Raw genomic sequence first — 15,765 nt, 5'->3', positions numbered from 1 at the left:
ACTTAAAAGATGTGTGGATGTGACATTTGGGGTTATGGGTTTGTACTGAATTTGGAAGTGCTGGGGAATGGTTGGACTCCCTGGTCTTAGAGAACTTTTCTTAATTCACAGAATTCACAGAATCACCAGGCTGGAAGAGACCTTCCAGACCATCCAGTCCAGCCCAGCCCCAGCCCCTCAACTCAACCCTGGCACCCAGTGCCACATCCAGGCTTGTTTCAAACACACCCAGGGATGGTGACTGCACCACCTCCCCGGGCAGCCATTCCAGAACTTTGTCACTCTTGCCATGAAAAACTTTCTCCTGACACCCAGCCTGGATTTCCCTGGGGCAGCTGAGGCTGTGTCCTCTGGTTCTGTCAGCTCCTGGAGAAAGAGCCCAGCCCAGCTGGGCACAGGCACCTTCCAGGAGCTGCAGAGAGCGCTGAGGTCAGCCCTGAGTCTCCTTTTCCATGATGATTCTATGGTTCTGTGACCTCCACATCCCAACCACCTCCATGCTCTGGGTGCAAGCTCTTTCACCAAACATCCCACCTCCCCCTTGGTAACTCTCCCGTGTTCCTCAGCTTCCCTGGGGGCACCACCCCTCTCTCAGCCCAGACACACAAGCACTGACGCAGCAGCAACCCCACCTTGTAATATTTAAAACAATTTTATTCATGAAAATATGCTGTACAATGCACTATACACAGTTCTTTACATTGCCACATACACAAACTCTAATAGCACAACCAAGAAAGTTACCATTGCCTACGATAGATGCGTGTGAGAGATGAGACCCTCCCCCCCAGTCTGTACAGTTATAAATACGAGGGAAACAGACCCAAAACCGCCGGGGGAAGCAAACCGGGGGGGCCCTGGGTGTCCCCCCACCCCGGCTCCAGGCTGGGCAGGGTGGGAGCAGGGAGGGAGCTCCAGGTCTCCAGAGGGGCACTGTGGGGTGATGGAGAGGGGAGGTTGATGCTCAGTGAGGTGGCCTCCAGAGAGGGAACCCAGAGCCTCAGCCAGTGACACAAAGCCCTGGTGTCACCTCCCCAACGGGGCACAGCCCCAACACCCCCAACCCGTCACCACCACCCTCCTGCCCACCACGGCCCCACCTGCACAGCCCCAACACCCCCAGTCCATCACCACCACCCTCCTGCCCACCACGGCCCCACCTGCCCGGCGCTCTGGTGCCCTGGCAGAGCCGGCCGTGCCATGACCCTGCAGCCGCCCCGGCGCCCGTGCCCGCCCCTCGCCCCTCGCCCCGCAGGACGACTGAACACACGACGTTACCAACACGACTGCACCGCACACACGACAACCCCACGGTCACGAACCACGACACAGCTTGGCCAGGGGCCGTGCCCACGCAGCGGGGCAGGGGCGCGGGGCGGCAGGGCGGGCACAGGGGGCAAGGGGACAAGGGGACAAGGGGATGCTTCCCTCCTGCTGCTGGAGTGGCTCCCCCGCCACGGTGATGGCCGGCCAGCCTCTGTGACACCAAGGGGGGCTCGGGGACCCCCGCGTGGGACAATCCCGGCTCCGTGCCCGAGTGCTGGTGCGCTGCTGGGTCTGTGCCTGCAGGGCAGATGGCTGGGGGAGCCAGGGCTGCTTCCCTTTCTCCCATTCCTGGGGGGCAGAGCCCCCGTTTGCTCTCCTCCTGCCTCTGGGTCCCTCACACCCACGTGCTGAACTGGGGGGTCGGGGATTAAATAGCCATTTGCAGTCGGTTTCCAAGGGTTTGAAAGATGCCTGAAACGAGAGGTGGTGTATAAAAGGAATGCGGTAATGATCCTGACCAAAGAATAATCCTTTTTAAAAAAGCATTCAAGAAAGATTATATATAATAGAATATATTAAATTCTGTACATGATCAAATAATGTAAACATAATTAATTAACTTGTAAGAATGTCTTTAGAGACCGTGCCTGCCATGCGCCCTGGGTGAAGGTGAGCACATGGGGCTCCTCTGTCACGCTCTGCCACAGCTGTGTGGGTCAGGAGAGGAGCAGGAGGTGCCACCCACGGGTCCCCCTGCCCTGACCTGGGGCTGCCAGGCTGTCCCTGTGGCTGCCTGGGACCCAGCGCCTGCTCCTGGCATAGGAGCTGGTGCTGGGGCAGGAAGGGAAGAGCTGGGCTGGGAAAATGTGCTGGTTCAGTGCACTGACCCCGCTGCAAGCCAGGGGCTGGGGGTCACACAGAGCCTGTGGTGCCCAGGAGGAAGAACGGCTGAGCAGAGACCCCACAGGACAGAGCAGCAGCTCCCACCACCTCCTCCCAGCCCCTCCATCATCTCCAGACCACTGGCTCCTGCTGAACCCCTCAAACCCTGCTGCTCCTGGCAGCTGTGCAGAATGGCCGGGGCATCCCTGGCTCTCTCCTGCCCCACAGAGCACTAACACACAGCAGGACTACGCGTGAGTCATGGTCCTCACCCCCATGAACCCCAGCCCCTGGCAGGCGGGTGCACCCCTCTTGCTGACAGCTCCTGGATCAGCTCTCCTGACACCCCAGGGGTGGGCAGTGAGACACAGGGACAGGCATGGTGGCACTGACCCCCCAGGAGTCCCACAGCCCTGGCTGGGGCCCCTGTGGCACCTCCCTGAGCAATGCGGGTCACCCAAGCTTGGAGCAGGATGGAGCCCACGCTGCGTCCAGAGGCCTGGCCACCACACAGCCCCTCCTCGAGGATGGCCCACATCACAGCCCCCCAGCTTTCACCCCAACATCCAACACCCCCATGGCCAAGCCAGGATGAGCCATGTGATGGGACACAGCCACTAGTGCTGCCCATGGCCTCTCTCTCCTCTCCCTAAGCTCGACCCTTTCTTCCTTCCAATGCAAAAACTCAATGGCAAAAGAGTGCATGAAATCAAATAAATACGCCCCCCTCCCCGCCCCTGCGAGCTGCCCCCCAGCCTCCAGCTCAGGGGACCCCCACTCCCAGCAGGACCCCCTGGATCATGCCCAGCCTGCTCCGGGCAGGGGCTGCAGCCTTCCCCAGCACCCCCAGGCCCCGGGGCTGCTGAGATGCTGCTCCCAGCATCACCATCACCACCCCCTTCTCCCTGCTCGGTAAGGAAACCTGCCTGGAGCCACACGAGGACACTGGGGGTGTGGGCTCAGCAGAGCTCCCATCTCCACCAGGACTGAGGGGTCAATAGCCACCCCTTGCCCTAGGGCAGGGCCCCCACTGCTGACAGCTCTACCCAGAGGACTCATTTCCCAAGGGGGCTCAGAGAAGAGTTCTTTCCCAGGGGGGATGCCCATGCTGGAGGGGTCCCACACCACCAGCCATCACCACTCTGTCCCCCAGCCCAAGGGCAAATCAAACTGGCACCATTACCAGGGGCACTGGGACCGTCTGGAAAGGCTTTCCCTTCCTGCTACCCCCTGGATCTGCCTGGCTCCGGCCCTGTGTCCCCCAGAGGATGCTGGCAGGACCTGCAGACCGGGCACACGTGGGGCTGGGGGTCCTCCCCCATCTCAACATTTGACCCTCCGGCTCGTGTTTCATGTTCGACCTTAAGCTCAGACTGATGGCTCTGGCCTATCTTAACAAACAAAGGCAGAAGAGAAAGGAAAAAAAAAAGTTAGTCTCAGTGTTCCCTTCGTGGCTTCCCGGTGGCGAGCCCGCGCCGGGGCAGGCGTCACCCGGGCACCCAGCTCTGGTTCGTGGGCTGCGGCCCCCCGGGCAGCGCGGGCACGTTGAGCCCGTTCTGCGGCGGGAGGGCCGAGTCGAAGTTGAAGTCCATCTCGTCGCTGTCCATAAAGTCATTCAGGATGATGGACTCCACGTCGCACTCCAGGCTCCCGTTGAACATGTCCAGGTCCAGGTCTGCTGGGAACCTGTCTTGGCCCAACACGGGGGGGTGGACGGCCCCCGGGTAGGGGCCCTGCAGCGAATCCAGCAAGCTCATGTGTGCCCCTTGGTTATTGGCGTAGGAATGCAGGTGCCCGTGGTGCGGCACGGCCGTCATGCTGCACGAGTCACTGGGCAGGCTCATAAGGCTGACAGGATTGGCTAAGGCACTGGTGTTGACCGCAGGGTGGTGGCCGGCTGGTGACGGGTGGTACAACGCGTTGCTCTTCATGAGAGAGCCCGGGTGGGGCGGGTAGGAGGACAGGCCCTGCTCCCCGGCCCCGCACAGCAGCGGGTTGTGTCTGTGGCCACGGGCCGGCACCACGGGGCCGGCCGGCGGCAGGGGCAGGTCCCCCGGGACCATGCTCTCCTTGTGCGCGTAGGAGATGGAGGAGAGCAGGTCCTGCAGCGAGGCGTTCCTGTAGGAGCTGACGGGCGAGAAGGTGGCCTGCTTGTTCTCCTGGATGGTCTGCATGGGCAGGCGGCGCATGAGGCCCATGGCCGGCTGGCTGTAGATGGTCCCACAGTAGGTGTTGGAGGCGGCCCCCATGCTGGAGCACTTGGAGTTGAAGGTGAAACTGGAGCTGCGCTGCCGCAGGGCGGCCGGGGGGAGCTGCTGGGAGGGGCTCATGCTGTAGCCGTCCTGCAGGTCCTCCAGCATGCTCTCCCCCAGGCTCTCGTTCAGGCTGATGGTGCCGGTCAGGTCGGTCAGCCGGGGCAGCTCCACGGAGCAGCGGGCGCTGAGGGACGGAGACATGGTGCTGGAAGGGCTGGGGTACATCAGCGGGGACGAGGGGGTACCGTCGTCCTCCTCCAGCTCGTCCGGCTCGTGGTTGGCCATGATGGGCGAGAGGCGCCCGCTCAGCGTGCTGGCCGTGGAGTTGGCCCGCGTCCGGAAGTCCGCCCAGGCGTCGTACTCGTCGCTGGCGTGGGACGCGGGGCTCTCCGACCACTTGGCTTGCTGGGAGGACGGGCTGTCCTCGCCGCGCTCCTGCGTCACCTGCAGCTGCTTCTTCTTGCTGGCCTTGCCCTTGATGCGCAGGAACTTGCTGTTGTTGTCCATGGACACGGCGCGCCGCCGCGGCGTCTTGCCCGTCTTGCCGCCCTCGGGGTTCAGCATCCACCAGGAGCTCTTGCCGGTGCCCTCATTCTGCACGCGGATGAAGCGGGTGTGCAGGGACAGGTTGTGCCGGATGGAGTTCTGCGGGGACAGCAAGGACAGCGGGAGGGTCAGCAAGGACAGCACCGCCCAAGGAAAGGGACGCCCACGGGGCTGGGGGTACGTGGGGCACCGTGGGACAGCTGGGCTCCATCCCCCGGGTGTCTGAGCCGAGGGTTGGGGCTGGCAGAGCTCGGCTCCCACACGCCGTGGGTCACAGCCCTGTCTTTGGCACAGTTCCTGTCACGGCAGGGACGGGGAGCCTCTTAGCACACGTCCCAGGGACCCTCGGCAGCCAGGGCCAGCTCTCAGAGAACCTTCCTTCCCTGGCAGGAGGGACAGGGTGGAGAGGCAACAAAGGCAGTGGCAGAGTCAGGAGCACACACAGGCCCAGGGCTCCTCCATCCATCCCTCCAGCCCAGCCCATCCCACAGGTTGCTCCCAGCACAGCCAGCACCTCTGTGGAGATCCCAGCCCACTCCCCACCAGCTCCACAGGCAGGGGGGATCCCTTTGGAGGGATTCCAAGCCCTTTCCCCTGCCTGGCATCATTTGGAGTGTTCTCCTGTCCACCCTCAGCACCAAAAAGTGCCCTGTGCAGGGCACATCAGCAACAGCACAGCCCAAAACCTGCTGGCACCATGTCACACCTTGTCCCCAAATGCCTGCCAGACCAGCAGGGCAAGGGAGGGGATTCTTCCCCTTGGCTCTTGTGAGACCCCCATCCGCAGAGTTGCCTCCAGCCCTGTGATCCCCAGCACAGCAAGGACATGGACCTGTTAAAGCTGGCCCAGAGCAGCCCCTGGAGCTGCTGCAGGACTGGAGCCCCTCTGGAGCCAGGCTGGAGAGCTGGGGGTGCTCCCTGGAGAGGAGAAGCTCCAGGGAGAGCTCAGAGCCCCTGCAGGGCCTGGAGGGGCTCCAGGAGAGCTGGAGAGGGACTGGGGACAAGGATGGAGGGACAGGACACAGGGAATGGCTCCCACTGCCCGAGGGCAGGGCTGGGTGGGAGATTGGGAATTGGGAATTGTTCCCTGGCAGGGTGGGCAGGGGCTGGGCTGGAATTCCCAGAGCAGCTGGGGCTGCCCCTGGATCCCTGGCAGTGCCCAAGGCCAGGCTGGACACTGGGAGCTCCTGGGAACAGTGGGAGAGGTCCTTGCCATGGCAGGGGTGGGATGACCTTTGAGGTCCCTCCCAAGCCAAACAAGAGCAGTATTCTCTGACACCTGCCTCTCCCTGCTGACACGCAGCTCAAGGGATGCCACCCCAGCTCCCTGTGCCTCAGTTTCCCCAGAGGAAAAAGGCAAGATGCAGGCCAGGGAAGGGCCTCATTCTGCAGCACAGAGACCCTTCCCCAGCTCTGCCCCAAGGCTCGGGGCTGCCCAGGGGCTGCTGGAGAGGGGAGGCACCTCCCCAGCCCCTTCCCAGCTGCAGGAGGGGCAGAAGGACGAGGAGGGGGAGGAACCCACGGCAGAGGGGAGAAAGTTTGGTGCTGTTGTGGTGTACAGTGGAATACTAATGAAGAGGCAAGTGAGCTCCAGCCTCATCTATCATATTATGTAATGGCTTACTTCTCTGCACTTCATTTATTTGGAGATTGCTCCCAGGCTGGCTCCTTGCCAGCAGCCACCAAATCCAAGTCTACAGAAATCAATCTCGCACTGACTGATTAAGCCGTGTTTAGAACTAATTGCTCCTTCGTGTGTGGGGAGAATAAATTACGGGCTTTAATTTCACATCTTTAAAATGCAACTGCAGGTATGGGCCAGCCATTAACCCCTTCCTGCACGGCTGGGGAGGGGGCCCAGGGGCTGGTTGGGACACAGCTGCCCAACCCATGCTTGCCACCTTCAAGCAGAGCAAGTCAAAGCCTGGCAGCCTTCCTGGCAGGGAGAGCCCCCCTGACCCTCCCAGCACCTCTCCTCAAGCCACAGGATGATCCAAACTCCCTTCCAGGACCCAGCCACCGGTCAAGCAGCAGGGCCAGAAGCACAGCACGTGGCTGTCACTGCCCTGGCACGGCCAGAGCCTCCAGCCAGCTCAGCCCCTGGGCACTGCCCTGCACCCACAGACAGCGGGGAGCTGGGGATGCCAAAGCTGGGCTTCTGGAGTGATGCCCAGTCAGTGCTGGGCCCCTGGCAGGAGTGGGGACCCTGCCACGGCCGCAGTCCCTCCCTGCCAGCACTGCCAGGTCTGCCCAGCACCCTGAGCAGGAGATGCTGCAGCCTGTGCAGCAGGGCTGGAGCTGCCATGCGGAGCACGGGGAGAGGGGACGGGCTTTGGGCATGTCACAGCTGGACAGGGGTGACATTCAGCGTGCCCCCTCCCAGCCCAGAGGGAGCACAGGGCACGCTGCACCCCCCGAGGCTGCGGGCAGGGCTGGCAGGGTCAGGCTGCCCGAGGGAGAGGAGGCGAGGACAGGCTGCCGCTTCTCCTGCAGCCCAGCTTCATTAGGAGCCAGAAGACAGCAGCAATTAAGTGCAAGGTGCAGCACACCCGGCTCTCTCCTCATTAGCACCCCGACACGCTCGGCTGCCCGCGGCTCGGGGCGCACGGAGCGGGGCGGGGGCTGCGCTGGGGCGGGCCGGGAGCTGATCAACAGCGGGCAGGGCACCCAGCGTCCCGCAGCCCCCGGGCAGCGTGCCCCTGATGCACAGGGGACAGCAGCTGCCTTGGCAAGGGGTGCCCTGGGCTCAGGAAAGGATGGTGCCACCCCAGGGACACCATTCCCTGCCCTGCACCACTGCGGGGCTGGCCGTGCCCTGTGCCCGCGCCGTGCCTCCCTGCCCATCTCTCCTGTGCCCCTGTCCCCCCTGTCCCCCCTGTCTGTCCCCCTGTCCCACCTGTCTGTCCCCCTGTCCCCCCTGTCCCCCCTGTCCCCCCTGTCTGTCCCCCGTCCCACCTGTCTGTCCCCCTGTCCCCCCTGTCCCCCCTGTCCCCCCTGTCTGTCCCCCTGTCCCACCTGTCTGTCCCCCTGTCTGTCCCCCTGTCTGTCCCCCCTGTCCCCCCTGTCCCCCCTGTCTGTCCCCCTGTCTGTCCAGCCCGCTCCACGGCTCAGCCCCACTCTGCCCACCCGGCCCCACATGGCCCCGCAGCCCCCGGTGCCCAAACCCCAAAAACAGCACCAGGCAGAGGCACCGGGTCCCGGTTCACAGCCAGCCCGTGCCGGGGGTGACATCCAGCCCGTGTTAGGGGTGACATCCAGCCCGTGCTGGGGGTGACGTCCAGCCCGTGCTAGGGATGACATCCAGCCTGTGTTAGGGGTGACATCCAGCCCGTGCTGAGGGTGACATCCAGCCTGTGCTGGGGGTGACATCCAGCCCGTGCTGGGGGTGACATCCAGCCTGTGTTAGGGGTGACATCCAGCCCGTGCTAGGGATGACATCCAGCCCGTGTTGGGGGTGACATCCAGCCCGTGCCGGGGTGACATCCAGCCCGTGCCGGGGTGACATCCAGCCCGTGCCGGGGGTGACATCCAGCCTGTGTTAGGGGTGACATCCAGCCCGTGCCGGGGGTGACATCCAGCCCGTGTTGGGGGTGACATCCAGCCCGTGCCGGGGTGACACCCGCACGCCAGGCCCCGCACGCCCCCGCAGCCCTGCCGAGGGGACAGGGATGCTCTGGGGACACAAGGGCAGGCTGGAGGTGGCACCAGGGCTACAGGCGCACCGCAGCCCCTGCTCAGCCCTGGCTGGCACCAGGGCAGGGCGAGGCTGAGCCCGTGCCAGCCAGCAGCTGCCGGAGGCTTTGCCAAGCTGCAGGACCCCAGTGCCATGCCGGTGCCCGTCTGCCGGGGGCTGGTCCTGTTGCGGGGCCTGGGGGGGGGGCTGTGGGCACCCACAGAGCCCCTCACCCCCCCAGGAGCCCTCCTCCGGCGAGCCTCATTGTCAGGGGAACAGGCAGTGTGAAATCGGTCTGATTAGCAATTAGTGCCATTGTAAAAGGATTAGCCGGACCCATTGTTCGGGAGAGTGACTTGACTGTCAATGGGCAGCTGGCAGCGATGGTGACGATGATGATGAGGATGGTGCGGCCGGAAGCCATTCCCCGAGGCCGGACTCCCGAAATGAGCATCGACCCCCGAGATGAGCCTCGGACCCCGAAATGAGCCCCCAGTTCGGGCAGCGCTGCCCAGCCCAGCCGCAGGTGCCAGGCTGCCAGCCCCGCCTCGGGGTACCCACGAGTGTCGGGGTGCAGGAGTGGGGCTGAGCTCCCCTCCGTGTGCCCCGGGGAGAGCAGGGTGCGGGGACACGAGTGCAAGAGCAAGAGCAGGTCCTGGCAGGGTGGGGAGAGCAAACGAGGCGCTCACATCGCTGCCACGTCCCCGCACCCCTCTGCTGTCCCCAGCGCTGCTGCCACCCCTCGCTGCTGGCTGCCCAGCACCGAGCCAGCCCCAGCTGCTCCCCACAGCTGCCAGCCTGGCAGTCTGGCTGTCTGTCTGTCTGTCTGTCTGTCCACAGCCAGCCAAGGAGACCGTTACCTGCTGCGGGTTCAGCACGGCTGACAGGAGGAAGCAGGGACAGGGACAGGGACCGGGACAGGGACAGGGACAGGGACAGGGACAGGGACAGGGACAGGGACAGGGACAGGGTCACTAACAAGAGTTCTGCCAGCAGCACAAAAACGGCTCCAGGGGTTCATTGATCCTTATTCACCTCTTGCACATCAAAATTGCCACTGCTGGAGGAAATATTCCAGAGGGCAGAGGCTGCCAACAGCCTCAACAGAGCTTCATCCCACATCAGCCTGTCCCACATCATCCCGCCCCACATCGGCCTGCCCCACATCAGCCTGATCCACATCATCTTGCTCCACATCAGCCTGACCCACATCATCCCGCCCCACATCAGCCTGACCCACATCATCCCGCCCCACATCATCCCACTCCACATCTGCCCGCCCCACATCAGCCTGCCCCCACAGCATCAGCCCACCCCAAATCAGCTCACCCTATATCAGCCCACCCCACATCAACCCGCCCCACACCATCCTGACCCACATCAACCCACACCATATCATCAGCCCACCTCACATCATCAGCCCACCCCAAATCAGCCCCACACCAGCCCCACACCATTCTGACCCACATCAGCCCATCCCCACATCAGCCTGTCCCACAGAATCGTGACCCACATGAGCCCCACACCGTTCCCATCCAAATCAGCCCCACACCACCGCTGGCCCACCCCAGCTCTCCCTGCACAGCTGGGTGACCCCAGCAAGGGGAAGCCCACGGATCCAGGCGGGGGGTGGCAGGGAACGGCTGTAAATCCAGCCCAACGTGTGCCAGGGCTCCTCCAGCCCCACACCGGGACCCAGCCCCACGGAATCCCACCAGCCTGGCTGCTGGGAGCAGCCCCGGGAGCTCCCCGCGTCCCTGCGGCCCCACGGTGCCTTGCTGGGCAGGAGCAGCTCCTGCGCAGCCCCACAGCTTGGCAGGGCGTTGCTGCCCCGCAGCAGCCCCCATGCTGCCCTCCAGGCTGCCCTGCCCCACACAGCCACCCCACAGCCTCGGCACTGCCCCACACAAGCCTCACAGCAGCCCTCTGCAGCACCCACGCTGTGCCCCACAGCACCTCACAGCTTCACCAGCTCCTTGGTGCCCCGTGCCAGCCCACAGCCAGACCTGCTCAGTGCCCCACAGCATCCCTAGGCCCCACAATGCCCCATAAGCCCCCTGAACCCTTCAATGCCCCACAAGCCCCCCCAGAATCCTCAATGCCCCATAAACCCCTCCACCTCCCCCAATGCCCCACAAACCCCTCCATCCCCCCCACAGTGCCCCACAAGCCCCTCCATCCCCTTGTTCTGTCTCAGCCCCCCAGCAGCAGCTGATCCCCAGGTCCCATCTGCCACATCCCCCTCGGGAGCCAGGGCTGTGTCCCTCCTGTACCCCATCCTGTACCCCATCCTGTACCCTATCCTGTGCCCCTCCTGTGCCCCTCCTGTACCCCATCCTGTACCCTATCCTGTACCCCATCCTGTACCCCATCCTGTACCCTATCCTGTGCCCCTCCTGTACCCCATCCTGTACCCTATCCTGTGCCCCTCCTGTGCCCCTCCTGTACCCCATCCTGTACCCCTCCTGTGCCCCTCCTGTGCCCCTCCTGTGCCCCTCCTGTGCCCCCTCAATGCCCCTCCTGTGCCCCATCCAATGTCCCTCCTCTGCCCCTCCTGTACCCCATCCTGTGCCCCTCCTGTGCCCCTCCTGTGCCCCCTCCTGTGCCCCTCCTGTACCCCATCCCGTGCCCCACCTGTGCCCCCTCCTGTACCCCATCCTGTGCCCCTCCTGTGCCCCATCCAATGTCCCTCCTCTGCCCCTCCTGTGCCCCCTCCTGTACCCCATCCTGTGCCCCTCCTGTGCCCATCCTTTGCCCACCCTGTGCCCCTCCTGTGCCCCCTCAATGCCCCTCCTGTGCCCCATCCTATGTCCCTCCTCTGCCCCTCCTGTGCCCCTCCTGTGCCCATCCTGTGCCCCTCCTGTGCCCCCTCCTGTGCCCCTCCTGTGCCCATCCTTTGCCCATCCTGTGCCCCCTCCTGTGCCCCTCCCCGGCTCGTCCTTGCCCGGGGCTGGAGCGGGCAGAGCCGCCGGTGCCCGCGGAAGGGCCGGGCAGGGGCAGGGGCAGGTTTGGGGGGCGGCTCCCCGCGGGGGTCTCGCCGGCGGCAGCGCGTTCGGGTCAGCGCTCCGGCTGAGCAGAGCGGGGCTGACGTGCCGCTAATTGAACCAAAAGCCCATTAGAGGAGCGAGGGGCCGCCGTGGCTCGCAGGTGGCTGACACGCGAGGAGCCCAGGGCGGCACGGCCGGAGCATCCCCGCATCCCCCCCAGCGCCGCGACAGCTCATTAGGGACCGCTAATCACCCCCGAGCAGCCGAGGGACAGCTGGGGCTGCGGTGCTGCAGCCTGAACCCTCCCTGAGCATCCCCCCGGCCCCGCTGTGTGCCCCCCGGTGCCACCCCCGGCAGGGGTCCCGCCGTGCCCCTGTGGGGCACACAGACCCCGTGCGCGGTGCCCTGTGCCTCCAGAGCAGCTCCGCACTCGGGAATGCGGGGCTGGGATCCCGCAGGCTGTGCCACCCCCTGCCCACCTCCTTCTGCCATGCCGGGGCTGGGGCTGGCGTGCCCCACACCAACCTCCCCTGGAAGAGAAGGTCCAGGGGGGAAAGCACCACCCTGAGCCTCTGCCAGGACTCAGCTGCCCCATCCCAACCCCAAAACCAGCCTGGCTGGGGCTGCCCGGGCTCCAGGCTGGTTTCAGAACCAGTGGAGGTGCTGTGGAACTGGATGGGTCCCTGGGGTGATGTCCATTCCCTGCCTGGTCCTGGCCCATCTCCACCACAAATCCTGCTGGTTCTCAGTGGCTCTGACCCCCCTGCACCCCCTGGCACAGAGCTGCCCCTCACCCCCGCTGTGCACTCAGCACCTGAGGTTGTTCCACAGCTGCCCCAGTGCCTCCCTTCCCCTGCTGACCACAAACAGCTCCCAAACCCACCCGAGACACGACTGACACCCATCAAACCCCCACAGCCCGTGCCCAGGGACACCAGGGCACCCCACACTGCAGCCTGTGCCCCTGGCCTGGCACCGAGTGCCGGGGGGGCACCCCACGGGGTGCCTGGATCTGCACTCAGGGCTGAGACCCCTGCACGCCCAGCCAGGAGGGCACTCTGGCCCCTAGGGACGCTCCTCATGCCCAGGCTGGAAGCAGAGTGCCAGTGTGTGCGTGGCAGAGGTGGCACACCCGGCCCAGCGTGCCTCTCCCAGCCCTGGCACTGCTGCCGTTGCCACGTCAGCTGCTTTATTTTAGCCAGCTGCCATCACTCCGTGTCCCCTTCAGAGGCAGGAGCACCCTGCCTGCCCTGGCAGGGCCCCTGCAGAGCCCACCCTGTGGAGTCGCTTTCCCTGAGGCCCAGAGGGGACACACACAGCACCAGCAGCTTCTCTGTGGTCACTGGGTCACACCAGCTCGGCCACCAGGTCCCAGCGAGGGTCAGAGAACCACAGGGTCTGCCAGGCCGGGAGGGACCCACCAGGATCATCGAGCCCAGCTCCTGGTCCTGCACAGACACCCCAACAACCCCGAGCTGTACCCCAGAGCGTTGGCAAAACGCTCCCAGAGATCCGGGCACCACAGCCTGGGGAGAAGAGGATGGATGGATGGATGGATGGATGGATGGACGGATGGATGGATGGAGGGATGGATGGATGGATGGATGGATGGATGGATGGATGATGGATGGATGGATTAATGGAAGGATGGATGGATGATGGATGGATGGATGGATGGATGGATGGATGGATGGATGGAGGGATGGATGGAGGGATGGATGGATGGATGGATGATGGATGGATGGACGGATGGATGGATGGAGGGATGGATGGATGGATGGATGATGGATGGATGGATGGATGGATGGATGATGGATGGATGATGGATGGATGGATGATGGAGGGATGGATGGATGGATGGATGGATGATGGATGGATGGACGGGCGGACAGATGGACGGACGGACGGACGGACGGACGGATGGATGGATGGAGAACAAATTAGGACTGGTATTGAGTGATTTCAGTTCTGGGGGAACACCTGCCCGGTCAATCCAGCTCCCACAGCCAGCACAAAGACACCTCCTACCCTGAGCTTCTCCTGATGGAGCCAGAACAGCCCCAGACCCACCCTGGCAGTGCTGGGGCTCGGTGTGACACCCTCTCCTCCAGCCACAGCAGCTCCCCAGCTGCTCCAGGACAGGAGGGGACACAAGAGCTGGTCCCAGCATGGCTGGGAGAGGTCCCATCACCCCACGGTGTCTCCCCAAGCCCTGTCCTGCCCCACCGCCCCGAGGGTCTGTGCTGCACCTCGAAGGGCCAACCTGAGGAGCAGAAGAGGAGCCCGGGGGTGCTGATGGTGATGAAGGCAGTGATCCCTGCCTGCAGAACCACACCTCTGCCCATCCCCCAGCACCCCCCGTGCCCCACGCGCTCCCGGAGGGCTCATTAGATCAGAGCAGGGCTGAGGATAACGAGCAGGCACACGCTCCCCTCGGGGGACACGGGCAGGGCTGGGGAGCTGGGGACCCCCCTGTGGGACTGGGGGATGTTTGGGGAGAGCCCAGCCTTTCCCCACTCCCTGCAGGAGCCCCACAGAGCTGTGGGCACCCAGCTGCAGCTCACCCTGGCACCCAGTGGCACGGAGCTGGGCTGGCCCCACACCCTCCCTGGCCGTGGGGTCGCTGCCTGCGGGCTGCAGGTGCCACTGTGGGGCTGGCAGGGGACAGCAGGAGCCCTGCCCACCTCCTGCATGTCCTGCATCCCTGCCTGAACGCTGCCAGAGGGAAGGGGCTTAGGCACCAGCGGAGCTGCTGCGTTGCCCATCTCAGCTCTGTGGCCCTGGCACGGGCACCAGCTCACCCTCAGAGCAGCTGAGCCACCTGCCCTGGGCACCTTGTAGTGCCACCCTGGGGGCCTGTGCCAGCTCCCAGTGCCCGCCCAGCTCTCAGCCAGCCCCACGGGGATGCTGTGGGGCAGGGGGTGCTGAGCAAGTGGGGAGCACAGGCTTGGACTCCCCAGGGTTGGGCTCCAGCAGCCCAGCTCACCTGAAGTGCCACCACAGCCAGGGATGCTCTGCAAGGTGCCCACATCCAGCTAAGGGACATCAGCCCCCTGCTTTTGGGGACAGAAGCCACCCTGAGCACTCCCTGCCCGCCCAGACCCCCCTCCAGCAGGTGAGGCCAGGTCAGAGCCTTGGGGGAGCCCCTCCAGCAGCAGCCTCTTACCCCTTAACGCTCTAATGACGCCCCAGAGCTGGCCACCAAAATAGCTGCAGTAAATCACCCGGAGCTGCCATGTAATTTTTGCATGAAATTACAGGATTTTTTCCCCTGGGTTCAATTTCCTCCACACCAAGCTCTCACCGCAGCCAAATCATTAAAGCAGCCGCACTCCCTTTTCCTCGGGTACCACTTGATGTCCCTGCTGGCACCGGGGCTGGCTGGGGACAGCGGGTGTCCCAGTGCCCCCAGGCAGTTCTGTGCCACACTGAGAGAGCCCAGCGCTGCTCCCAGCCCCAGGCAAGGCACACCAAATCCTGCCCAGGGACGCTGGGGACACCCAGCAGCCACCAGGGATGCAGGAGGTGCCCCACGCAGGATGCTGAGCCCCCGTGGGTGGGGGGGCTCCAGCCCCAGCAGGCAGAGGAGCTGGCTGTTCCCACGAGGGAAATCACCCACGCCTCCTCCTCCCCGCCTGCGGGAGGAAGGGGGAAGCAGCAGCGATGCTCAGAGACCCGCGGGAGGGTGCAGCGCCATGAAACATCACCTCCGGGCCACTTGGCTACCTGAGAGGGACACGGGCACACGTCACCCTCGTGTCACCGTCCTGCCCAGCCCTGGAGCACCGCAGCCCCGGGAGCTGCCCCGGAGCGGGGCTGTTCCCAGCGAGCCGGGCACGGCTGGGCAGGGAGCCCAGCACCGGGGCGCACCCCCTGCTCCCCCCTTCTTGCCCCCGTGCTCCCCCCATGTTCCCCCATGTCCCCCTGTGTCCCCCCTGTTCCCCAATGTTCCCCCCATTCCCCCGTGTTCCTCTCTCCCCCTGTTCCCCCATGTCCCCCCCCATTTCCTGGTGCTCCCCCTGTTCCCCCGTGTCCCCCCCTGCTCTCCCCATGTCCCCCTGTGTCCTCCCTGTTCCCCCTTGTGTTCCCCACCATGTCCCCCCATGTCCCCCTGTGTTGCCCCCTGTTCCCCCCATGTCCTCCCCATGTTCTCCCA

The 15,765-nt window shown here is 64.5% G+C and overlaps 1 protein-coding gene across 1 annotated transcript in view; it reads right to left on the bottom strand.

Moving 5' to 3' along the window:
• Nucleotides 1-2,926: 2,926 nt before the first annotated feature.
• The window catches only part of FOXO6 (forkhead box O6), a 34,788-nt gene continuing 21,949 nt past the window's right edge, over nt 2,927-15,765 (bottom strand). Inside the window, exon 2 of the mRNA XM_021554833.3 lies at nt 2,927-5,048. Coding sequence (XP_021410508.2) covers nt 3,636-5,048 — 1,413 coding nt within the window. The 3' untranslated portion in view covers nt 2,927-3,635. The remainder of the gene's footprint in view (nt 5,049-15,765) is intronic.

This window comes from Lonchura striata, chromosome 26 (assembly GCF_046129695.1).
Source record: "Lonchura striata isolate bLonStr1 chromosome 26, bLonStr1.mat, whole genome shotgun sequence".
Classification (NCBI taxonomy): domain Eukaryota; kingdom Metazoa; phylum Chordata; class Aves; order Passeriformes; family Estrildidae; genus Lonchura; species Lonchura striata.
The sequence above is the reverse complement of the archived record's forward strand: the minus strand, read 5'-3'. Positions and strand labels throughout refer to the sequence as shown.